The sequence below is a fragment of the Dunckerocampus dactyliophorus genome, chromosome 14 (assembly GCF_027744805.1).
Source record: "Dunckerocampus dactyliophorus isolate RoL2022-P2 chromosome 14, RoL_Ddac_1.1, whole genome shotgun sequence".
NCBI classification, from domain to species: Eukaryota; Metazoa; Chordata; class Actinopteri; order Syngnathiformes; family Syngnathidae; genus Dunckerocampus; species Dunckerocampus dactyliophorus.
In genome coordinates this window covers 10,081,505-10,108,235 of record NC_072832.1, presented here as the reverse complement: position 1 = coordinate 10,108,235, position 26,731 = coordinate 10,081,505, and the positions used below count along the sequence as shown (strand labels likewise).

The window sequence follows — 26,731 nt, the reverse complement described above, 5'->3', positions numbered from 1 at the left end:
GATCTACACTGTATAAACATTACATTCCACATATCAGTAAGATGCACGGAATTACGTCACCACTATAAATTACTGTCACAATAATAAACAAGTTGTTAAAATGACAACACATTCATAATATTGCTTAAAAAGCAAACCTTAATAGGTTTGTGTAGCCAGAGTGTCGTGTGTGTACATAATGTTGCTGATTGTATAAAAGGCTTGGTAATTAAATATTTGTATCTCATTAAATATTATTATGTGTATACATAATATGGATTATAAAAGTAACACAACCTCTGTTGTCCTCCCCTGATATATCACTCCAGTAAATGTGCTTTATTAAACCAGAATTTATTGGGTTTTGTGTTTGCATGCTGTGCAAGAGAGTATTGACAATGAAATGAAAGTCACAAAAACATGAACCAAACTCAGGGTGGGGTGTGAGTAAAATAATCATATTTGTCTGAATTTAAGCTTTTAAAATTCAAACACAACCGATTGTCTATTAGACAACAAACGACAAGACAGGGAAACTGCAGAACAGCTGTACCTTATGTGGTTAAGAAGATTATGCGTCCCACAGAAAACAACTACACACAGCATGCAGTCCCAGCACATGCCATGCCAGTTCACACCCTGCAATTTACCTCGTTTGCACTCTGCCGATAAATCTTTTTCTTTCGCTTTAAACTACCCAAAGTATTTTCCAAAAGCCCTTGGCAGCGCTTCCAAAAGTTTTTACAGGCAGGCACAATGGGCTGAAGGAGAAAATCGGGATAAAAGACAGATATGAAGGCCAAAGTAGAGAGAGAAATGGACAAACAGCAGAAAGTCAAGAAGAAAGATGCTTAGATGCTGTAGCTGTCCAACATATATAATTGAATCCCACTCGGTGGGTAAACCCGAATACAAAGGGAGTACTTACCCTGTGGAGAGGCTCAGAAGTCACATCCACAACCTCATCGGGCCGAACAGGACAGTTGAGCACCTGAACCTGGTTGTCTCCTGTGTTACCAAAACTTAGGATGAGGTTGACCTCACCCCCCAAAGAGGGACTACTGGGCTCTTTTATGACCATGATGGAGGATGTGGGAGACTCTGATATCAGGGGCTCACCCTCCCGTTGTCCGATACTTTTCATGACTTCATAGCCATCTTCTGGGTGCTGCACATATCCAGGAAACAGTTCTGAGATCTGGCTTTCTCCTTCTGCCTTTGGTTTGCTTTCTTCTGAGATTGCATTTGGAGCCTGACAGGACTCATAAGAATATATAGCCTGTACAGGACGTCATAGACAGAACGGTTAGCAAATATTGTAAATATTTGTTTTAAACTTTATGTACAGAGTTACAGTTAAACTGTGTATAGTCTTGTACAGATGGTATCTATCATAACATGAACTGTCTGTATGAGATTCTATGCATATTACGTAAGTTCAAGGCATTAAAAGTTATTTTTCTATTTAGACAAACAAGCATTTTTTTTGACTAGGTTAAGTAACACTTTGCAAATGTACCTCTGTTAATGGGGAGTACAATGTGGCCTCAGAATAAATGTTATCAATTGAGTGCTCCTGTGTACTCTTCTTGTGGATCCACTCTTGTTTCTTCGCTCTCCAGTGCAACAAAATCCACCCAAGCATACTCTGCAATTCATCCATGCGCTCTCCTACCTGAAACACATTACTGTAGGTCAGTGAAAGTGGAAAAAATATTGCAGTGATATTTTCAAGGCCCACCATGAGTCATATGTGTATCTCGCAGCTCACCATCTGAGACAGGTGGTGTTCTTTGTCTAAAATGTTTCTCCCGGTTGCTGCCAGCTCATCAAACTCCTCAAACTTTTGTTCGATTTGTATATCGAGCTCAGTGGCCAGCACACTCGGTCCATCTTCTCTCAGATGCAAGGAAGTTTCTGAGAAAATGCATGACCTGGTGTCTTCTGTCCATGAGCTAACCACAGAAGGGAGGATGATGTAAGAGATGTTGGAAGAGACAAGGAACAGAGCTGTGAGTAAAGTCATTCACAAAATATGAGAATACCCAGACCCCCACCCTGAAAGGACATTTATCTGCTTGTCAGACTCAGACCAGGAAACATGTACGAACTTCCTCAACACGTCATATTTCACTGGGGACCTGTGCTTGACTACAAGAACTTTGTGTTCTTTACTGTTTATAGATGTCTACACAAAGTGGATTATGACAAGAACATCTGGCCCTGAAAGGGGTCATACCCCTGTGCCTTGCTTACATCATGGTGAGGTAGCTCCTGAAGAAGTCTTGGAGATGACAAAACTCTTGCAGACGTGATTTGATCTCTGTCACGCTTTTTCCCAACTCTGTCCAGGCCTGTAGTGTTGCCTGAATCTTAGCCCACAGTACATGCACTCTCTCTGGGAACAGTTCCTTCAAACAAGAAGCCTGTTTCTCCATCTCCTTCACTTTGTTGGTGAGAACTTCATAGTCAATCTGTGGAGAATCATAATAAAAGTCTTATCATAGCTCATCATCTTTGGCTGTTTTACATGAACGTACTCCAGTTGTAACGTTGTCCATGACTTCATCCCCGTAGCTTATGGATGCTATTCAGCAGGAGAACATATGGTCTGCATATGTTTGATCACGCTATAGCGAGCTAGCCATCGTGACCACCTTTTTCTTCCTTTCGACAAGGCAGTAATTATTACTGTTATAGGTTCTCTGGGAGCAATACTTCATCATGTATGTCTGCAACAGTGAGCCTCAAGAACAGCGAGGGAGGATGCCTGTCTACTGACTGCACAATTATTTCACTTTGTGTTGTTAGGTCATTCTTACTTCAATAGTGTTATTGCTCACAGAACATTGTTGGGGCAGCCCTCCCCTCACTGCAAGACATTTATAAATCTAGAGTCCTACGCAGAACACACAACCTCATCAAGGACAGCACACATCCACAACACTCATTATTCACACTCCTACCGTCAGGCAGACGCTACAGGAGTTTGAAGTCCAGGACCACAAGGCTGGCAAACAGCTTTTACCCACAGGCCATCAGGCTTCTTAACGAAGCACTCGCACACGCCGCACGCAACACACGCACACGCTCATAGCACTTTATTTATTTATTTATTTATTTATTTATTTATTTATTTATTTATTTATTTATTTGTATTATTTGCTTGTATTAATGTCTCTTCTGTTGTTGTTGCTTAATTTATTGGTATATATGTTTATGTGTTTATGTTTCTTATGTTCTTATTCTTTCTTGTGTTTCCTTTCTTTTCTTGGGAGTATGAACAGAATAAGATTTTCATTGCATGGTATAACTGCTGTTTTACCATGCACATGACAATAAAACTCTTGAATCTCTTGAATCTCTCTGAATCTCTTATTTCCTGTGTGGCTGTGTATGTGTGTGTGCCCATGACTCATACAGATCATTAATTTTCCCAAGCTTACATATTTACATGTGACACACACACATGTACACCGAAACTCAGACCTTCACTGCTATGAATGCATATGATTGCACAGGACAATTGTTGCAAGTACATTAAATACCCTTTTTTTTACATGAATAAAGTAGGAAAAAGACAAACAACAATAGCTTTAAATGCAATTAATACTTGACTCTATACGATTAGCCTTACAAAAAAAAGAAAATACAATGATGGCCAAGAATCTTCCTCTCACCTCCAGCTGGTCATGCCTCTCCTGCAGAGCCTCAAGGCCACAGTGATCTAGCTCACACTGGACGGCCATGTCTGTCTCCTTCTCAAGGATGTCCAGGTTGAGTTCTTTGCAGCAGCAGAGACATTCCTCTATGCATACAGCCAGTCTGGTTTGCTAGTGTAGCACAAAGTCATCATGAGAACACATGCAAATTAATGTTTTAGATTGTGTCATGAAGTTCCCAACGTGGAAGTATAGTACCCTGAAATGCATGTGTATTGCATTTCAGGGTACATTATTTTAGAATAAATCGCATTATAAAACATAAAAAAAAAGAAATCTATAGTCCACAAATCAAAACCGACGTTAGATTTATTTGTGCAGCATAAGTTACAGAAACAAGCCAACTATGAATGCATAAGCTTCTGCAAAAATGATGATCTTACCTTGCTCAGTAGTTCCTGTAAAGCCTGGTCGTGATTCTGTGACCGGCCTCTCTCCCTCACAGTGTCATTCAGCATCTCCACAGCCTCTCGTAATTCTTTCACAGGGTCACCCATACCATCCATAAGGTCACCCCCACCACTGCTTTGGAGTCCCAGCAAGTCAGGAATTGATGAGTTCTTACTGTGGAGAGGCTATACAACCACATGTATTTTACTTGATGAACGCCATTGATGAGAATGCCAACTGTTTTAATCTTATACTTGATCGTAGCACAGTGTTGAAAGTACACTATATACACTCCTGATCGAAATTTTAAGACCAGTCGAAAAATTGCAAGAATTTACATTTTGCACTGTTGGATTGTAAGGAGGTTCTAAGCAGAGCTTTAAAATGCCAAAAAAAAAAGAAATGGGAGTGGGACAAATTTGAGGGAGCAAAATATATGGCAAAAAAGTTTAAGACCACAGTCTTTAAAAGGCCAAATCTTGGCAAAAATGTGAATTCAATGTCATTTTCTGTCAGGTATTCACGCTGTCATGATCTCTTCATGTCAAAGGCAAAAGAACATTCTCTCTTTGAAAGCGGTCGGATTGTCCCTTCGGAAACACTAGTATCAAGCATGCCCAACACAGTTTTTGATGTGATTAACAATAATGGCACAGCTACTTATTACTGAGTAGTTTTTGAAAATGTTATTTCTGTTTTTGAGGGGCTTCTGTTTTTTTTTTTAGCTATGGTCTTAAACCATTGATCAACTGATGAACAGCCTATTTCAGTTTAGTGGCTGTTTGCAATACTCAAAAATTGCTTTTTTTTGTCTCACTCCCATTTCTTCTTTTTACATTTTGAAGCTCTTCTTAGAATCTCCTTAAGATCCAACAGTGCAAAATGTAAACTCTCGCAGTTTTTCAACTGGGCTTAAAATTTTGTTCAGGAGGAACACTTACAAATTGGGTTAATGAAGTGACTTTCGAAGTGATTTCTTTGGTATGTCCCACCTGAACCGAGCAATACTGACTACTGTCAAACTCCTGACCCTCCTCCAGCTCCACACGCTCCAAGAACTCATTAAGCATGCGCGTGTCCTGCAGCTTGGAACTCTGCTGGGTCAGGGCGCTTAGGACACTTTGGTATCTGAAAAAATGTGAAACATTGGAAAATCAGTCATCAGTATACACAGCCCTGCACCCTTCAGGGCACACATTTCCACATTTCACACATCGCATGTATTATCTAAAGTTTATTTTACTATGCAACAAAGATGTTTTGATGTAGTGTCATTACGTGTCACATAAATATAGTCTGTACTGCCGAGAAAGGTTATATTGTACCTACATAACCGAGGAATTTACTTTTGAGACGGGAAAGGATATTTTTCCACATTAAATGCGCCCGCTTGCATGCAGTGGTAATAAATGACACCACCACAGGTGAGATCGTTTTACCTACATCAGCCATGCCTCAGAAAGCAAAGTTGTCTACCTCAGCCTTAGCTCATGCCCTACTCTTGAAAAACCTAAATTGAAACCTTCCTTTGTTTTCCTTCGTCGGCTTGGTGTTCTTCACAGTCTGATTTTTATGAGCACAGGCTCATCTAATAACGCAGCCAAAATCACAAGTTTGTACTGAGTATCCATGGCAACAACCTATGTGTTTAAAATCGAGCGATGTGAGAAGCATGGAAAGGGTGACTGTGCCACTCATTGTAGGGTGGGGAAGTACAGTACATGTAAGGCATATCGGATAAACCTCGTGCTCTATGAATCAGAAATGACTAAACCTGAAGCTTTGAAAGGATGAGCATATGGAGAAAAAAATAATCCTCAGTTTGAATACATATTAGTACATTTAATTAGTTCATTGTTTTGTTAAAATAAACTATTGCATGTTGGGTTCTAACATTGTGATCAACTGGAAACACTGACAAAATTTTTAATTTCGTCCAAACATAATGCATTACTAAACCACAAGAGCAGAGACCATTGTACAAATGAAACGGGGTCTCCATTAACACGAAGGCTTACTTTCTCTCCACCTCCTCCATACGTGCTGGCAAGCCTTGTGTGTGGGGGTGACCGTGGCCGTGGAGCCGCGCCACTTCTTGTCGGAGAGTACTGAGCTCCAGGCTGCGTATGGCTACTTCTTTCTCCAGCAGACAGCTCTCCCGCTCTGCTATGGTCATGGTTTCAGGGTCATTGGCTAGTGAGGACTCCTCCATGGAAAGCTCTACAGACTCCAACCAGGCCTCCAGGCTCCCCAGAGCCTGTAGTACTTTTACAACCTTTATACAAATTGAAAAAGCAGAACGTCACAACTGCTCTGTCAAACCTTAACATAGGTGATACACAGTATAAAAATGTACAAACTAGAATTCCTTGAGTGAGATGCTTTCACCAATACATGTTGTAATAGATTAGATTTTATGTGCAGTCATGTATTCAGAAATAAAAGTGTGCATTATGACAGTATAGTACAGTTTTGCAGACTGATCAATCTTAAATAAATGTTATGAAAATGCGTGCCGAGGATGAAAAACGCGTACATGTTGGCAGGTCTGGTTTTGTAGAAGAAAGACAAAATTTTTTTGCAGACATTTATGCAAACATGAAGAAAACAGGACACACTGGGCTCATAAGAAAAAAAACAAAGACAAGCATCTTTCATAACTACAACATTTTTAAGAAAGTAATTTCAGTCAGACTTCAGTTGTGAGATATTTGTAAAGAATATTACCCTAACGCCCAGATCTTCGGAGGCCTGCAAGAAGCCAGCATTCCTCTGGTGCCTCCTCTGCAGCTCTTCCCACAGCACCTCCAGCTGGCTTAGGAACTGTTCTATCTTGGCGCTGCCTGGGTGCTGTGCACGGACCAGCCCATGGCCCTCCTAAAGTTTAATGAAATAATAACGTGAAAATGCACCCAAAGCCGTCCAATAGCTAAAACATTCTCAGAGGACATATTGTAGTATCTCAGATAACATTTCCTGATTACTTGGTACCTTTAAGTTAAACTGGGGATTTTTGTCTTTTTTTTGGTGACACCAAATGACCGCAATACAGTAGTTGAATGATACAGAGCATACTGGCCGCTTTTTGGTACGGAATGCTTTCTAATACGCTTCTGAATTGGAGATTATGTGTCTGGAAGTTATGTGCAACTATAATTATGATACCTGTGTGGATTGAGAAATGTCGTATTTTAGACTGCAGTTGTATTTAATTAGGACAGTAATTATGTCTAGCTCGGCGAATATATCTGCTGGGTCAGCCACTGACGAGTTAGATAGACACGGATGATTTTCAGTCTATTTTCATTCATTTGTGAATACAAAAATAAAGTCTTGGTGGTAAAATACATCTGTTTGATACGTTTCTACACACTGGGATGTATCCAGCCATCACGTCACATATGAAATGTGTCTTCTTTGGGAACTCTGACTTTGTCTTCTTTTCCTGTGAATGTAATGTTAGGAGCACCGCCAGTCACTCCAAAAAAAAAGCTTGCTCTGATGATAGCTCGATCATAAATACCGGTAAAGTTGACTGAGTACGATTTTTATGTTTTTTTTCCTCTTCATGGTGCATTTTTTGACTTATGCAACTTATAGTCTGGAAAATACACTATTATTTGTTGTCTTCCAGCGCTTTTGTTTCAAGACAAACTGTAACTTACTCGTTTGACCACCTCTATTCTGGCTTTATTGGTGATGATTTCTTGTTGCACTGCATACTGGCACCTCCTGGCTGCCTCCAGGCCCTCGAAAGTGGCTATTGAACACACTTGTGTAGCCATTGAGACATTATCTTTCAGCCAGGACAGAGTCTGAAATACATAATTATGGAACACAGTCAGGTTAAAGAGAAGGAAAGTTAGTCAATAATAATTGTTATTCGCAGAAAAACAAAACTGACATTTTAGCTGACATTTTAATGAGGTATTGCCTCGCCTGCCCCCTAAAAATCTTTGTACAGTCGTCCCTCATCCCTTCGTGGTTCAAACATCGCTCCCTCACTCTCAGTTTTTCAAAAATCAATCAGTAATCAGTAACATCAGTAATGTTACATTAGAGACATTACCTTTAACACTGCAGTCATGGCATGTCCGTCATGACATAGTAAAGTTCTCCTCCCATTCCGTGTGAAAGTGCTAAGTTTTTGGCTTCTTACTTTGTCTGTCTTCCCCACTCTGTTTTAAAACCCTTTCTTAAGTTTTGAATAAATAAACTTGTGGCTAACTAGTTAGCTTGGTAGCATCCTATGTTTAAAGCGGCGGCCGTCTCTTGTGTCCCAAAGGAGTATAATAGGAGTGTAAAGGTGACTATGGGGTGTTATTTCACATCTACATGGCTCTAATAACGGTAAAAACCGTATTTAGAAAGTCATAAACAGGTTTTCTATGGTCTTACTATGAAAATATTCCAATTATTATTATTGAATACTACCTAGTGGAAATTCACTTATGGCGGTTGGGTCTGGAACCAATTAACCGCGATAAACGAGGGAAGGCTGTATTGATACAAATGAGCTAGGACATTTACTGCTACAATGCAGCATTACTCGTGTACACGTCAGTTTACTCATTATGAAATGTGACATAATGTCTGGACCTCGTTACAACAGAAATTTTTTAAGAGGCAGTCCATACAGATGCTGCACTAATTGGGAGATTAGTGCAGCACTGACAGATTTGAAGACAACACTATTAAAAGCAGCAAGAGGTTTAGAAAAAGGGCACTTTTGATGTAAAAAAAAAAAAAAAGGCAGAAGTGGCTGGTTAGTTCACCTTGTCAGCGGACACAGTGAACTTTTGGAGCTGGATGTGGAGCTGTGGGTGGCCTTGCGAGGCAGTGGCATGCTTGGGCGCAACTCTAGGCTTCCTGCTGGAAAGAAAACAGAGACATGCAACTCATATTATGACTTACATAAATACCTCTCATTACGTAAGAGCGCTAGAGAGAGTGAAGCTCGGCTGAAATCACCTTTCCCTCCTCGACTGATGACTGACTATGACATCATCTGCAAAGGCAGGGCCATCTCCCATGGGTGAAGAGGTGTGGTTCACAGATTGTTGTGGCTGGCTTTGCCTAGCACTGCCATGGCCTTCAGATGTACTCTGTGGACAAATGAATTAAATCTAAAGTAAAATAAAATATATCAGCAACATTTTTCACTGCTTATAGGAAGGGCTGGAGGCTGGAAAACATGGACAACTGCCAAGTGTTGAATAAATGACACAAATATACTTAACTTTTTTTTCTCAGTGAAAATAAACCAGACCATTCCAAGGATAGAATTATTTTCTTTCTGTGTCACACTTGAATAATATTTCAAACCACAGAAAAAACAGCTCTAAATATTTGGGGTTAACAACTACACAAGAAAGGTGGACTATAACCCTTTTTGTGATGAATGGAGTTGATTATGGGGTCACTATCTACTCCCTACACATTTGCTTCTATTCTTACTCCTGTATATATAGAAAAAATAACCCTTAAAGTGTGCTCTACATAAAAAAAAAACAATATAAAAGTGATGATGTATGATAAAGCAAAACACTGCATTTGACATGTCTTTTGAAATATTTTTCTGCTTTTCATCTACCTCTTTTCACAAAACACTTCTCTCGACAGTAGTGTTGAACCTCATCTGTTTTCAACTGATATCCTCTTAGTGTCCTCCTACGAAGTGATGTCAGCCAAGAACTATCACTTAGCACCGAGTCCATCTGGTCCGCAGGCCGAGCATCTGGCTACACTTAGCCAGAGAAACAACTGATGCCCAAGTTTACTTCCTGCAATAAGAGACTGTACGACTGGCAGCTACACTGCATCCACTATCACCACATCAAAACACACATCAAGATTATGATGGACAGGCAGGCAACTAAAAAACATTTAATCAGGAGAGCCATTAGCACCAGAACAATCTGCACACCAAAGTCTGTCTACTGTCTACTAGCACATAATGCAAACTGGTGCAGCTGTAACAATTCTGTAATGAGTTCAGTACACCTGGGAGTGTGTGAGTTAAAACACTGCAAAAATAAGTGACAAATGACTTTAACCGTTTAATTGTTGCTTGGGCCTGGCTTTTGGCTGCCTTGTCTGCCTTTTGGTTTCTTGGGTTTTCTTTCAATTGTCTTATTAATCGCTCCATAAATTGTAATGAGTGGTGCGGCCACAGAAACACACCATTGAAAGTCTGTAGTGTGCAAAGGATGAGAAGATTGCTTTTTTACACCAATAAGCATGCCCAGCTCACTAGACTTAATGGGCCATGCGACTGGCAATGTGCCAGTCAGAGCCTACCAGGAAACAGGGAAATAAAGTGACATAGAATCACAAGGAGAATGGAAAGAGTGACGTTTTCTCTCATTCAGTCTCTGGGCAAGTTGTCTTTGAGAAACTCAGTAGGAATTATGCATTCGCTTCACATAGCGCTGGGTCCACATGCAATATGTGATGTTTTTTACCTCAGTGTAACCATGCATGCATGCATGTTGAGACTATATATAGTAACATTATGTTAACGTTAGTAACGTTATGTTAACCCTGATGCTTAACTACTCGCTCAAATTTCTCGAAAGCTCTTCCTCCAAGGCATACTAACAGTTTTTCATTATAAGTTTACAGCCAGCCAGGTCAAAGTAAGTGCATTCACATGCTTAATAATGTGCTGCATGGCTGCCAGAATGTCATTTCTGCTCATGATCCATTTACCCTGGATTGACCCACCATCTATTAATACGCCAATGGCTGTACTTTGTTACGCCGGTTGAGCCAGGATATTATTCCATCATAAAGTAAAAGGATATGTAAACTAGTTGGACTTTGAATTGAAGGGAAAAGTGTATTTGCTCTGGCCCAGAATTTAGCAATGTAGTCATAGTTTGACATTATTCATGGAACCTTATGAAATTAAATACTTAAGCCAGGGTACACATCTAAAAATGTCTCCTGTGGCTCCTACAGAGGAATAACTGCAGTATTTCAGGACAAAGTGGTTAAAATACAACACTAAGTTGTAAAAGTTTAACATTGGTTGTGGGACTGCGTCATGACTGGGGAATCCGGTGATATTCTACAGTGTACCAGTTTGTCGAACATGTGTGTTGTGTGTCAATCTGGAATCAGCACACGACAGTACATCTGACCCCAGCAACAGGAAAACTATCCTAAAACTGTAAATAAGGCATTTTCCACAGCAACTGACACTTTATGTGCGGTGGACACAGATGGCGCTGGCACTGATGGCATATATCCCCTCCCAGCCAACAGCAACAATACAGTCATGCTACCAACACTATTTACCGTATAACCATTAGGGTGACTGGGCCATTCTGTCCCCTGCTTTCCCATGATCCTTCGACTCTCTGTTCCCATGTTGCAATGGACTTCTTGGGCTGGTGTCAAGGGGTCAGCATCTTCCCTGGTGAATGTTGAGCCCGTGGGAGAGAGGGTGGTCCGGTCACTCCTGCAGAACGAGCAGAGCAGGGGGTTGCTGTGGCGTTGACAGCAAGGCCTTAGAGGGCCTCAATAAAATCCAATTATGGGTCTGAATTTTATGCCAGTGTTTTTGTTTTTTGGATTTAAATAGCTGAGGCTTACAGCTTAAACGACAGAGGTTATGTAATTTATGGAACTCAAGATAGTTCCCCTACGAGGACATGCTGTCAGTCTGAAAGATTTTTCAGGGTTGGGCAGGGATGAGCATGATTCTTCTTGAGATATTTCATCATTTAGGGATTTGATGATGATGGTGGTGGAGAGAGCACTGTCTAAAGTTGCTCCAAATCCTCCCATGGGTGTTTACTTGGGTTCAGATGTGGTGACTGTAGAGGCCATCTGCGAGTTGTTTCTACACAAATTCATTCAGCCTTTCCTTTTAATTTGGCATCCTATTTATAGTACATTAAAGTTTTCACATCACCGTTTCCCAAACATTTCCTGTTTTTGTCTTCAAATGTGCTTATTATATTATTTAAAGGATGCACTTTTCCATGTTGGACAATATAATGTACCATTTATACGCATCTTATGGTGTTTGTATCCAATGACAGTTGTTATTGCGTGCTATTGAACTAAAAATGTTGATGCTGTGTGGTCATACCCCAGACGTTGAGACTGAACCATTCTTAAAATTAACTCAAAACCATGTTTGCACATACTGGCAACAGACACAGACATTTGATGCACTAATGTGTGTGTGTTTGTGTGGTTAGGATGAGCATATTTACAGGGCCACCATAGTTGTCTGACAATCTCTCAAATGCCTGTTGGCTTACCTGAAAACCTTCTGAAGAGATGCCCAGCAGTTCTTGAGCTCAATCTGCTTCTGTGTTACACCAGCAGCCAAGGCAGGATGGAGATTAGACAGCTGCGACACAGTCACATCTAACATCTAGCACACACACACACACGTTTGTAGGTTAGGTAGTGAAGGCTTCTGCAAAACACTTGCACGTCTGCCATGCTGTGGACTAGTAGTAAATCAATCTTTCCTACCATGATTTGACTGGCAATGTCACGGATTTCCCTGTCTCCAAAGAGGTCCGGCTCTTTGGAAGCATTTATGCTTTTCATCTAAGAGTAAGCATAGTTTTTAGTGATCTACTGTAATTTGCATGTGTTACTGCAATTACAGTAGTGAAAATAAAGGCAGGAATACCATGTTATTTATAGCAAACAATGTGTTGTCGGCTTGCTGGTAGAAGGAGGACACCTCCAGTGCGAGATGTAGATTGTCTTGATGTTTTTTCAGATGAGACTGGACTTTCAGCCACCTGCACACACAGAGCAAAGGGCTGTTCAAATTTTCAAATCTTATCTTTAATTTATTTTACCAATTCATCTGGAGGGGCACTCACATTTTATTGATGTTTTTCCTCCTACTGGAGACGCTTTTGCTATCTGTCTTCCCTTGTTTCTCCAGTTTTTGGGCCAAGTTATTGATCTCTTCGTGGAGGGTTCTGTATAACTGCTCATCCTGCAGTAAAAACAAAAGCAAACCATAACTCAGCCATGATGGGAGTTCTCGGTCGTAGATGGCTATTTGGGAAGATTTAATACAAGATTTAATCAAATAAGCACTAGCAAATATAGTACGTAATGTCTGTATTTACAGTAGTTATCAAGTTTACTAAATAATGGTTGTATTTTTAGATGTGGCATGCTTGTGTTTATCAATGATACTAGCTCACCTGTTTCAAATCTAAAATTCTTCTTGTTAGCTGCATTTTGTCAACATTTGCCCCCAGGACATTTACAAGATACTGCTCCTCTTCCTGTTGGCACACATAAAAGTCAGAATTTGTAGCCTCTTCCCCACTCTTCTCCATTTTCAGGTCTCCTCTCTGCTACTCACTGCTCCTCACCTTGCCCTCCCAACTACAGTGGAAGGCTATCAGCTTATGCTAAACAAGCCCAAACACAATGACAGGCAGTCAGTGTCCACTTCAGGGTGTGACTGACTATTGTTTTCCACCGCCAAAAACTCAAGCGCCCAAAACAGAAGCCCAAAACAGAAACAGTAAATTAGAGATTAAAAATTTGATAAATGTGACTAAAAAAGATAGCACACTAAATATGACTGTGATTATTTAATCGCAATTAATGTTTTGACACCCCTATATATTATATTGACTGAACTTGTCCAAACTCTTGTTGCTGTAACTTTGAGGATTGCAGCACTTTACCTTCTCTTTAATCCAGGCCTCTAGCTTGTCCACTTTTTTGTTGAACTCCTGCAAATTTTTGGCCCCTCCCAACACCCTGGATTGGTTGCTAGCAGTCTGTTTCAGAATGTTCCATTGGTCTTTCAGCTGGCTAAGTTGCTTCTTCACAAGGTCGGAGGTCGGATTCAGCTTGCAGATAAGTTGATCACCTGTCTTTTTTTTTAATGGAGAGTCACAAAAAGACATTGTCCACCAGAAGTGTCACAGTGAGCAACCCGAAAGGCTACTGGTTCTTGTTACTTGCTATTTTCTGAGTACAGATGATCCTCGAGTTACGAATGAGCTCCATTTATATTCTTCCGCAGCATGCACTGTAACTAGCTCTCGAGCAAGTCTCATATTTACAGACCAAAATCAAGTTCTTAATTAATTTATGGGAGCACGTTCGTAACCACGAACCGGCGTAACATGGAATGTCGTAAAACGAGGACCACCTGTAGTGCTGATGTCAGCGCAGATGTTTGAAATCCACCCTCAATTATTAGCCTTTTAAAAAACCTACAGCTTGCATTGTTGTCTGGGAGTGGAGGAGGCAGTTTTGGTCCCTAAAGTTTTTAGCATCCAAAAACAATGTTACGTTATACAGTCATGGAAAAAAAAAAATAAAAAAAAAGTAACTATAATTTAAAAAAATATGGCCTCTTCAGTTTATTGATCCATTTTAATGCCTGGTACAGGTGCATTTGTTTGGACAAATATAATGATGATAACAAATACAGCTCATAAGAGTTTAATTTAAGAGCTGATATCTAGCAACTTCCATGGTTTCCTTGATCATAACCAAAAACACTTAAGCGGTCACATGAATAGCTATAGCATTGTACTGCCAAAAAAAATGTCCAAATAAAAGGTACCTTTAGTTGTATCAGGCATTAAAATGAACAAGAAATTGAAGAAACAAGGGTGGTCTAATCATTTTTCCATGGCTGTATGAAATGGTTGTGTCCCCCCCACCTCTGAAATCAAAATTTTGTCGACAACCACACAGTTACAGCACACAATAACTCCATATACAAGCTACATTTAGGCTATCCTATATTCATAAACAAAATAAAATATCTATTATAAAACTATAGAAAATATCTCCATACAACTATCTGCAAAATTATGTATAAAAAAGGTTATTTGTTTTCATTTGTAGTAATATAAATTGGGCATTGCTTTACATTTGAATTAAGGTGAGCTTTTCCATTTTAACAGTTAATAGTAATTACTAGTTTTAATAGAGAATTATACAGAAAGTTTAAGTTTGTCATGATTTTTTTGGCCGCCTCCCGGAGGCCATGGCACCCTTAGCATATGCCTTTATTGCCTAATGGGCCAGCTGGCTCTGCATGTTAACCATGTTATGCCATCCTTCATCCCCAGTAACAGTGAACAGTGGTCACGTTCAGATCTCCATTATCTGGTAAATGTTAAAATAAACATTTTATAAAGGCATTAGGTTACCTGGTTGAGTTGGATGAGGGTGTTGTCAAAGTCTTTGAGGTCTCTCTGGAGTATCTGTGAGGCTTCATCCCAGTCCTGCAGGGGGCAGCGCTGAATTTTGGAGTCATCCTTAAGGTCTTGGAATTTGCTTTTCATCCATATCTCAGCCTACAAACAGATTAACTCCTAGTCAGTTACATTTTCAGTTGTTTGGACTTTTCTTATATGCATAAACACATTTCACAGAAGTGTTTAACTTCTGTCGAAGGATAGTCCACACCTGCTGGTCGCATGATATCAGAGGTGTGATGTCTCAAGAATTGGTAGTATAGTGTTAGTAAATAGTGCTATTTGTGCTGATCAAGGGCGAAAGGAGGCTACATTTTCTTCCCTGGCTTCAAGTGTTTCAGACACTTCAAGAAAAGCACTTTGTTCTCCAATGTCATATTATTCAGAGCAGACATTTTGCTTGGCCAATTCCAGGACACTGTTGCATAAGGCTTTGTCATTCAGAGATGACTTTTCTGGCGAATGACGTAAGGGGTGAGAACTCAAAATCAGGTGGCAAAAGTCCAAACCTTGTGGAAAGTTGTCATTTGTTTGCTATAAAACATCCAGTTTGGAAGCCAAAGATCCATTGAGTCACAATGATTGAATCAATACATTAATAAAGTCTGGTACTTCCAGTTCTAAACAACACTGTAGTTGGCTCCAGTAGAGCTTTTATTTTCCGCAGGGCTGATCTTGTGCACTTTACAGAATGTCAAATTACAGTTCAGTGCACAAATAAGCCATTACGTGTCAACACATTTTTGCTAAGGGTATATAAAGTGACTAATATTAGATAATAAATAGAATAAACTCATTTCCTCTTCTGCATTTAACATCAAGACCACACATGCCATGGCCACTAAACAACGCTTTGCCTGAGATGAAAACAAGTGATGTCACTTTGCCTCAGAGAAGCATTAAGTTTACAAGCCCCCAGAGGCATCCAAGGTATTTCTGTGTCGAACAGAAGGAAAAGAGCTTGACAAAGTGGGCCTGGTCCTATCTCCTCAAACTGGCAGGCTCTCATGGCTCACAATGACCTCATACAGGAAGTCTACGATTCCCTTGTTTCTTCCTGTCCACGCTGCGCAACAATGGCCTGTTGATCCTAATGTACAGTCGGGCCTTAGTCAAGCCACAAAGAAAAGCCTGCTAATATGGGAAGTTCAGATGTTGCAAGTTTAATGTGAAAAATCTGCACTCGCACTCAAAAACAGACCTGCTGTTAAGTCATCTTTTGCTGAAAATATTTAGAAAGCAAAACTGGCTGTATTTCAGACTGCCTTTTACTCCAGCATGTTTTAAAATAGCCTAATTTGAGCAATTTAAGGTAAAAACAAGAACATGAGAGTACATTTTACATGTTGTAAAAGGTTGAGCATTCAGCCACATTTTTAACGGCTCGGGTAATGCAACTTGGCACTGAAAACAACTGTGAGAGTGCAGGTTTCTATTTTTTGTCATGGAAAAGAGTTGGTGAAAGTTGTGATGTTTTGCAGAGCAGCCCCTGAGACCAACGGTGTGTTTCTTTGCACTCTTAGCCTTAAACACCTTTAGATTCACGAAAAAACTATATTCATTAGAACTAGCAACCAACTCCATGTAAAACAAACATGTCTAGCTATTCAGCACACATGCTCAAACAGACATTCTGGACTCTCGGCACATTCTCAGGGTGTTTCTTTTAAATTCAAGCACCGCAGAGCGAAAGGCGGTAAAGGTTGTAAACATTAACAACGTGCTACAGAACTGTTTTCAACACATCACGAGCTTGAGTTTTTACACGTCCAGTCTTTCTTATTACTAGAAATAAACTGCTTCTTTCTTTGACGGATTGACTGGACAAAATGTCCCTCTACTAGACTCACAGGTCCATCGGCATGGAAGCAAAGATGAGATAACATGACCCGTTCCACAGCTTAGCAGAGCCTCGCGGGGCCATAGGCGTGAAGAGATGGAGCCAAACAATGATCTCATCCCTAAATAATTGCTTCACTTGTGGCGTTTTTCCCTCCTTTCCTCCCTTTAGCTCAACACCACTCTTTCAGTTCTCGGGACAAAATAAGAAGCAGTTCATATTTTGGCTGATCCGACATGCAGCTTCTGTACTATGGTGATTATAAATTAAACAGAAGCTTGCTTCTTTTTAATTCATAAATGCCAACGTTAAAAACTTGATAAAAAAAAAAATACAGTAATGTACAAATGACTTTTAATGGCCTTTTTCACAATAGCCATTTTACCAATTAAAACCACAAATCTTAGGGGATCTATAAAATCTTGATCTATATAATCTTGAGGGATCTATTCCATTTATTTTAAAGTCATAAACAGGTTTTGTATGCTCTAACTACGGAAATATTCCATTCATTAATATTGAATCCTATGTGGCGGAAATTCACTTATTGTGGTCAGGTCTGCAATTAACCGTGATAAACAAGGGGCGACTGTATTGTGTAATCTAAGTCTTGCAACATTTAGTGTTGGCCATGTGATCCAATTAGTGTCCACATCTTTACTAAGGCCACAAGATTCAACATGCTAAGGTGTAAGAGACAAGGTTTTACGCGCAATATTGAACAATAACCAAGACAGTGTACGAGAACCGAGGCAAGATTTTGGCAAAATGTTTCATCAAAAACTGAATCATGTGAAAACGGGGACGTCCGAAAATCGAGCTTCTACCTTATTAAGCATGTCTGAAAGAAAGAAAACATACCATACCATTTGGTAATTGTAATTGTTCAGCTCATTTCAAACGTGCTTAACAAGTCTGCATTGAAGAATATCATGTTTGCACAATCCAACATGTCTGAAAAAGACATTTATTTAACCCTCCCCTTTGCTAAGTCTAAGCTATTGCTAAATGCTTAAGGTCCTGAGAATCTGATTATATGACCACTACAGCATTGCTTAAACAGCAAGTTTACTGGTGACCTAATACCTTTGCACAGGACTGTACATACGTGCAGTACGCATTTGCAATTTTCAGCTACATGACACATTAGTAGGAGGGTAACAACGGATGTTTATAGAAATGTGCATCCTCTACCTTACCTGTAGTACTTCCTTGTTGAAGAGAGATGTGCGCTGAGTGAGACAGTCGCTCTGCAAAATAACATCTGTTGGCTTGTCACTGAGAGTGTGAAGATGACTTCTGTGTGCGTCTTTCTCCTGCCATACAGACAGTGAAAACGTTTTTAGTGACAGTCTGAAAGTGATTTAATACCTGTCTTAGACTTTATTCGTGAAAACAAATCTCAGCATTCCCAAAATCACTTCATAAGACATACTGGATGTTTGTTTTGTTGCAGTGGACCTCTAAAAGACACCACAGCCATATCGGCATCGCATTAGACACAACCGAAGACAAGGATCTGAAATGGATTCCTGTAGCTCTCTAATCGGGAAACACCTGGCCAATGAAGGAAGCAGGAGCGGGCAGTTTTTCGGATATCTGACGATTACCTCAGAACGACTTTATATAGAGTAGGTTCATTGTTTAACTCTTGAGAAGGAAAACACGGCGCTTTCTCAAAAGAATCAGCACTGTTTTTCGTTCATTTCTTTGAATAAGACAAGAGGAGAGGTTGTTAAACCGAGTTGTATAACAGACAATGAAGATGCAGAATGACCTGAAAGGACAAAAGGGGCCATCGCTGTGTTAGTGTGTTATTATTACCAGCCTCCATGTGGACTTTAGAATGTCTTTTCTTTTGTTAACATCTTCCCTGACCTCATGTTTTCCAGTGAGCCCTGCCTCTGAAGGGTGTGCTGTAACAGAGCACTTCATAAACACACACGCACACACACACACACACACACACACGCACACACAGATGACTTCAACCAGGACTCAGCCAAACATAACAGTCCCCTTTGCCCAATGTCATACAACACACAACATACAGTACAGCAGATTGGGTGATTCTGCTGACTGATGACATTTTCATTAGTTACACCCAAACATGAGGAAACAAAAGGGTTCACATTGTCTCACATATCAATCCCGTTAACTGCTTCCTAAATGTCTCAAATGAGGATATGTCATGGCAAACAACATAAATTCAACTCCGACAGAGATGTGTAGCATATCTACAGCCATAGCAGAAACATTACGTCTTTTTTATAAAGTAACTTTCATGCATTGCCATTTATTTATTTTTGACTGAAACCAGAGTTGTCGCTTACTTGCTTATTTAGCGGTAAAACATAGCAGTGATCCTTACCTGTTGGACGGACTTCTCTCCATTTAGTTTGGGTCTGGTTTGTGCCTGCGCAGCTGAATAATCCTCGCAACTGTTAGTTTTCACAAAAACCTGAAAGTTTGAGATAAATTCCAGCATTGGTAGTGATGAAGAAAGTGCTAATTCTTATCAAGTAAGCTTTATACAAACCACGGCTAAGCTAGCAGAACGAACCTGTCAAATTAAGCCAGTAACTAGCATCAAAGCTAACCGTCTCAACAGCAATAAATGTACCTTTATACATTTTAGCACAAGAGTACATGTTTTTAGCTTGTGAACTTCAAGCAGGAAGAGGCAGGAAATAATGCTTGCAGTATGTTTGAATGTTGACGCCCTGTAGGCAGCTGGAGGATGACACTGCATACAGTCCTTTTAATATAATGAACTGTAAAAAATAAGTAAAACCTTATAATAGAAGCTATAAGGTATACTTCTACCAACATTACTTACTGCTGCTGCTGCTGCTACTACTAATAAAAATGTGAAAAGTATTATATTTCTAAAAATGACATAGTATTATAAGCAGTTTTAAGTTATTAATGAGGGTTAAGACAGAAGTGACATATAAAATGTATTGCTTTTCCTAGTTTCTGAAAATATGCGATATAATTGTAGACATTAGTTTTTTTTATATATAGGTTTGTTAATAGTTGCACTGCCAATATAAAATGTGTGTTTTGTACCTTGAAGTGAGAGTTAGGTTTGTTCTCACAGTTGACTCCCACAATCCTCGGAATGTTGGGATCTGATGTGCTGCTGATGTTGTTGTTGTTGTTGTGGTTTTCTGAAGTAGATCTCAAAAGGGATCGCTGTCTCGGTCCCACTAAAATAGTGTTCTCTGATCTTTCCTTATTCCCAGAGATTGTAATCTTCTTGATGGATCTGGAAACAGCAGACGAAGGGGCAACATTTTGGTTGAGGTGGTCCTCTGCGGCCATGTCCTCCTGGTTGTGTTCCACGGGGGCTACCTGCTGGACGGTGGGCGAGACCAGACATGGGCCGTGCGCGCAGACCTGCTGTCGACTGAGGTAGAGCGAGTTCAGGTTCTGCTGGAGTTTGCAGTTATCAAAGTCCTGACATTGCAGATAACTCTGCGTAAACTCCTGGCATTTGGGCACAGCGGGGACAGACAGCTTCGTCCCGATTGTGAAGGGCTGTACCTTCCTTCCAATACTCTCAGACATGGCCAGTGTCCTGATGGGAAAACAAAATGTTCTGGAGTCCAAATGCACGTTGAAGTCTCTCACATCCCTCTGTTCCTCGCTCACCAGGTCTGCTTGTCTAGTCTCTGTTCTGCAGACAAGTGCAGGGTTGGATTGAAAGTGAAGAGGGTGCTCAGTTATCCACCTTCTTGTGCATGTTGAGAATACATAGCACACAGCCGAGGATGGCTTCCTTGGACTCCTGGGAGCTGACACGCTCCCATACGTGGCGCAGAGCTGTGCCGAGGTGGGTGACGGCTGAAGAGAGGCTTCTCCTGAGCAACTGGACCAGTGAGCCTACCACACTGCTACTGAGGAGCCTGATAACCAGGGACCGCAGCAGGATGAAAAATGCTGGCATGCTGCCTGAATGACTTTCTGCTCTGGCTGAAAAAAAAGGCTCTAAGAAGGAGGGGGAGAGCAGAGGGCTGGTTCAAGATAGGATGAAGTCACCACCTCTCCATTCTCTTTTTCTTTCTGTCAGGAGCTTGGAGTGGGCTGAGAAGCCTTTGGATGTCAGGAGTCTGAACTGGGAGAGAAAACTTCTGCAGAAGAGACCAAGAGTTAAAAGTTAGAGAGCTCATGCAGCATGAGGTAATATCCTCAGCACAAATCACACACACCTACGCTGCCTCTCTTTGAGGAACAAGCTCTGGATGTAGAAAATTAAAGCTAGTGCCAAAATTTAAAGAGCGTCTGAGATGCTCGAGCTCAGTGCGCCCAGAACTGTGTGAGAAGTGAGCACAGTCCGCAGACTCAAGCCTTGTCCTTCCCCCATCTGCAGGGAACAGTTGTCACGCTGGTTCAGGAGCAGAATGGAGCAGAACCTCCTGTCAATCATCTCCTTGAGCCTCATAGCTGCGGGTAGCGCACGTGTGCAAGGCTAATATTCAGCCAAACAGATGATGCCTCACTCCTATCATTCTTAGATGGTGGCTGGTGTTCAGCAGAGCACATGTCGGGCTGACTGATTGGAATGTTAGGGGTGGGCTGCCTATGTCAAAGCAGCGGGGGATTAGACAGCAGAGGAAATATTTGCAAGGAAGAGAGGAGATAATCCCATTGGTGAAAACTTTCCCAAAAAAGGAGCTCTCACTTTTTATTCCGCTGCCCTTTAAAACTTGACTCCAGCCTGCAGTTCATCCTCTCATAACAAAAAAGTGTAACAATGTGGAGGTTATTAGTCACATTTTAAAATGCACTGACACAATACAGCAGTTTTTACATCAAACCTAAAATAATGCATGCATTCAGTGTACTTTATCAGGCCAGCACAGGAAGCAAAAGAGGAAATCATTCAAATCCAAAAATTACAACAAGAGATGGAATGAAAAATCAAAATAACACATCAAAAATTCAAATTTCACATATTCTTACTACATGATTATATACAAGCTTCTTACCTCTTGGATTGACTTCTCTCCAAATAGTTTAAGCCTGATTTGTCCCTGCAGCACTAGATCCTGAAATGTATCCTTATTTAGACTTTTCTTCTGCTGCAGTGTACTTGAATTATTGCTACTTTTTAAACAATTTAAACTTTTTTCTAAAGTACGGTATATTCGATTGGAGGAGTCACATACAACATTCTGCATTTTCTGTAGTGCATATCTCAAACTTTTGAAAATGAAGCTAACAAATGCCACTTTTTTTTAAATTTCTCGTTGGTTGAAATCACTTATTAAAGCGGCCTAAAAAGTAAAACAAAGTGATGACTATAAAAACAGAATTCACATGATATCATAAAATAATGTGCAGCATACAGTCAAGTGTAGTACATAACAGGTGTGGACTCAAGTTACAATTTTAATGACCTTGAACTCGACTTGACGAGGCATCAGATAACTCACAGAGCGGCCAAAGGAGCCTCCACCAGTGGTGATTGTCTTGTCCCAAGATGCAGTAATTCATTTTGTCAGTCGTCTCTTTCTGTAAAGCTTTGGAACGCTCTACCAGCTAATTTAAAAGTACGGACCAACAGTAATTGTTTTAACAAAAGCTAAAATCAAAGTAACAGTGCTCAAATGAATAGTTTCCACTGGCTGATTGCTTTCTTTTCTCTCTCTAATGTTTTTATAATGTCTAAAGCCTCTTGTGGACCAGCGTTGCGAATTAGCACATGTGCTAAAACACGCAAACAACGTGATGTCCACATCAAATAAACAATAAACACACAATCAAACAAACAAATCATCACAGGCTTACAAGTTGACTTGGACTACGACATCACTGACTCGGGACTCGACTCCGACTTTAGTCTGATGACTTGCAAATACTCGAGCTTTTCAGTGAAGTGTCGAGTGAAATGTGTGCCCTTTCAAAGTATTCACCTAACGTGATTGTTATTATGTCATTTCCAGCAAGACAACATTTTCCCTTTGAATCTGCCTCGCTGAATGTGTCCAATCAGGTTTAAGGACAAAGGTGGCTGTAATTTGCAGCAAACAGACTTCACTGTCTTGTGCTGCGTTCCATGAGGGATTAGGTAGCTAATATAAAATGCGAATGTCACAATACAGTTCAGTATTGTATTTTGACTTGGACTTGCATGTATCTACTTGAGACTTGCCTCGAGACTTGAGATTAAAGACTTAAAACTTACTTGAGACTTGCAAAACAATGACTTGCTCCCACCTGTGGTACATAATACTAAGTCGAAGAACACTCTTATTTCCTTTTTGTAGATATACACTCATGGAGGAATATTGATCAGGACAATTGCACGTGAAAATGCATGTGAGGAACTGAAAAGAAAGCCTCATGCAATAAGTACCGTATGCACCACAGAAAGAAACATAACACAACTTGTATGGCTTGATAAGAGTCAAAGCAGAAGGAAGATAGTACCACAGTCACTCAGCAGGACACACATGACTGCACCACAGTCGACATGATAACCGATGCTTTCAAAGGAGATCTGGTTTCACCATCTGCTATGCTATGCTCTGCTATGCTTCTGCTATGAGGTGTTCACAGAGAGATGGAGTTCAGAAGTTGTGTCATTTACTTTACTAAACTTTACAGATGAACTTAATTTGACCTCCTATAAACTTTTGAATGCACATGTCCAACCGTTCAGTCTTTCAGTACTTTTTGTACACCTTGCAGTTCTCTAACAAGTCGCTGAATGGCAAAATTCATAAAGTTGTTTAATCCATGAATGGACCAATAAATGTCCTGGTTCAATTAGAGTTGGTATTTAAACAGTCATCTTCATCATGCTCATGAGACTAAGACGACACCTAAGAGTTGATAAAAAGTACCTCGCCAAGGCGAGGCTTCAAACAGGATGTTCTCAGAGGGAAGTGGCAGGACTGTCATCGGCAGGTTGCAACAGAAAGACTGGAAGGGGTGTTTTTTTTTTGGATATGTTGTGAATTTTGCCTTGTTAGAGAAGTTTAAGGAAGGGTCAAATTAACTTCACCTCTAAAGATTATCCTGTATTTTTGATTCATCTTGATAACTAATTTTGGCAGCACATTTTTTTTATCAAAACACGCTGATCTGAGCTCCTTGGAATTTTAAATCTGTGTAAACGGTGTTTGCTGTGTGCCTCGGTTATTGGTGGCTGCGTGTGCAGCAAGCCTGCCTCTTTAGTCAGCTGTTTATGAACAGCCGCATTTAACGACAACAAAATACCTTCAAAAGACCAGAGCTCCTGGTTGCAGTATTTCAAGTACAATTCATGGCATTCTCGTATTTTGTTGCGCTGCATGCCTTGCACTTGAGACTGTAAATATTTAGAGGGGATGGAAAGTTGTTTTCTTGCAGAGACACTGTCAGATAAGATTTAAACCAGGTGTCCTATCTCTCCTAAGCAATTCAGATTAGGCTACTGTAACACCTTCCTTATGTTGTTTACTCTGGAAGTCTTGTCTCCCCACAGCACTCATTCCTGTATGTAACTCTTCAGCCCACATCCATGAATAACCATTTCAACTTCTGCTCCGATGTGAATCTTCTGTAACTCTGCCATCTCTTTATTGAGAGCTTTGAAGCTTTGAACGTAAAAGCCAGTTTGCTTCTAGTCTGATGGCTGATATCACTGCCGCCCAAGTTGATAATAAAAACCTGATGCTTTCTCACCACAGGCCTGGTGAGATTTTCTTCTATTTTCCTCGAGCCACTAAGTAGGACTTGGAAGACATGTCCGGGGGTGATGTCACCGTGATTGCCCGCATGAAAAGAGAGCGATAGCTGTGCTGTGGCTGAGGGGAGAACATGCAATGGTGTTAGAGAGGGGGTCTGTACTTTTCCACTTGCTGCATGTCATCACAAAGGCATGATCGGCCTTCTGGTCAAGTTTCATCACAGTTAGAAAGTTTGTGCTTGGAATCATGATCAGACACGAGTTTGTGTTTTTAACTTTGTTGAAATAGAAATGGTTGTAAAATGTAAAGGCAGTTGACACCTCTGCTCAAGTCAAACATCTGGAACAGGGGTTCCCATTACGTCGATCGCGAACTACCGGTCGATCGCAAAGGTAGTTTGGGTCGATCGCATAAACATCACTTCATAGATGTCATGTGACATCAGTCAGCTGTCATGAAGCTCCCCTCCTGATTTGCTCTTCCTCCCTCACGGCAATGGTGAACGTCACGTCTCAAACTACACACAGAGATGCAATTTTCGTCTTTATTATTCCGATTATGGATAAACTAACTCGGCGGTGGGATGCCTATATCTGTAACAAAAATGATCTGTTCACTTGTAGCGGCTAGTTATGTAGAAAAAAGAGAATTGTTTGAAGCCGTTGCTTCGCGTCATCAACTCCACTATAGAAATGCGTGTTTTTCCACACTTCCGTTTCTTAAGCTATTATTTCATGATGAATTGGAAAAATGCCCGTTGCTGAAACATTTTTAATATGTTGCCTTGACTTCGGCTGCAAATTATGCATTTGCATAATCATTTTCATTTCTTGTATATCAGTAATGTTTGATAGCAAACGCTAACTGGACGTAACATATGAACTGTGTGTCTAATGAACGCTACGTAGCTATTTTGACGAACATATTACCGGTCGTCAGTTTATGTACTATTCAAGATAACGTGTAGTTATCTTTATTGCCATATTGAATTGAATTGTGAATTATTTGTGAACAATATCAGCTAATTTGATTACCTGTAAACTTTGAAACTGAGAATGTGAAATACTATATGATACTATATAATATATTATGTTTTTTATGTATATGTTTTATAGTAAGAGATAGATCATGAAAAAGTGCATGCACCCCGATATACAATATGTACAATAGACATGACAGTAAATATATGTTTTCTATTTTTATAGTAGGAAGTAGATCTTCTGGACTTGGCCATTTTAAAAGCAGCTCAAAGGCTGAAAAAGCTAATCTAGAACCTTAACTGATATGCGTCTCCTCACACATGCCTTGTAAGACATCAGCTAAGAGAGCAAGGCTTTATTTATGAAGTCTTAATTTCACAAGATTGTTATGCTTTTTCTTTGACTTTGTTAATTTCATACCTATTGCACACCATAACAGAAAGAATACAGGCCTATAATAAAAATATGTTGACGACCATCGAGCCAGAAAAAGAGTCATGTGGCTAAGCGGTGTACAGTATGTGTATTTGTCCTGGTTTCTCCTTAAGGAGTTGTCAGGCAAGTCGATCACATGTTTGATTTGGCTTAGCTGTTACAATGGATGCCATTCCCGAAGCAACCGTCTCATTTATTCATGTACATTTTTTTAGTGAACGATTCAAATCGAGTTCAAAAGAGTCGACATAAGTAAAACTGCCATTTTCAAAGTGTTTGTCTGCGACACTCTGCGACGGCACTACAAAGCTAAATGTTTTTTTTTTAAAAACAGTAACACAATAATTGCTTTCCATGGCAACTAATTACATTTATGAAGGAGTAATTCTGTGAGTAAGTCAATTATTGTTTTTGGAAAACTATTAGAGCAAATTGTCCAAATTGAGTGGACCACCACTTTCAATTTTCATTCACTTGTCAG

At 40.2% G+C, this 26,731-nt stretch overlaps 1 protein-coding gene across 7 annotated transcripts in view; it reads right to left on the bottom strand.

Moving 5' to 3' along the window:
- Positions 1-20,881, bottom strand: part of LOC129194105 (uncharacterized) — a 35,301-nt gene extending 14,420 nt beyond the window's left edge. For 2 of the 7 annotated variants that reach the window (XM_054799030.1, XM_054799034.1), the window contains exons 1-25: positions 20,226-20,881; positions 19,525-19,614; positions 18,978-19,082; positions 18,353-18,469; positions 15,266-15,412; positions 13,778-13,969; positions 13,283-13,366; positions 12,950-13,068; positions 12,751-12,865; positions 12,588-12,665; positions 12,368-12,483; positions 11,394-11,556; positions 9,063-9,196; positions 8,867-8,963; positions 7,757-7,906; positions 6,819-6,968; positions 6,110-6,366; positions 5,033-5,219; positions 4,085-4,276; positions 3,660-3,812; positions 2,236-2,453; positions 1,751-1,934; positions 1,499-1,654; positions 908-1,258; positions 630-740 (exon numbers count right to left, since the gene is read on the bottom strand). In XM_054799030.1, coding sequence (XP_054655005.1) covers positions 630-740; positions 908-1,258; positions 1,499-1,654; positions 1,751-1,934; positions 2,236-2,453; positions 3,660-3,812; positions 4,085-4,276; positions 5,033-5,219; positions 6,110-6,366; positions 6,819-6,968; positions 7,757-7,906; positions 8,867-8,963; positions 9,063-9,196; positions 11,394-11,556; positions 12,368-12,483; positions 12,588-12,665; positions 12,751-12,865; positions 12,950-13,068; positions 13,283-13,366; positions 13,778-13,969; positions 15,266-15,412; positions 18,353-18,469; positions 18,978-19,082; positions 19,525-19,614; positions 20,226-20,726 — 4,167 coding nt within the window. In that variant the 5' untranslated portion in view covers positions 20,727-20,881. The remainder of the gene's footprint in view (positions 1-629; positions 741-907; positions 1,259-1,498; positions 1,655-1,750; positions 1,935-2,235; positions 2,454-3,659; positions 3,813-4,084; positions 4,277-5,032; positions 5,220-6,109; positions 6,367-6,818; positions 6,969-7,756; positions 7,907-8,866; positions 8,964-9,062; positions 9,197-11,393; positions 11,557-12,367; positions 12,484-12,587; positions 12,666-12,750; positions 12,866-12,949; positions 13,069-13,282; positions 13,367-13,777; positions 13,970-15,265; positions 15,413-18,352; positions 18,470-18,977; positions 19,083-19,524; positions 19,615-20,225) is intronic. The other 5 variants (XM_054799031.1, XM_054799032.1, XM_054799033.1 and 2 more) reach the window with 5 other exon arrangements.
- Positions 20,882-26,731: the final 5,850 nt, after the last annotated feature.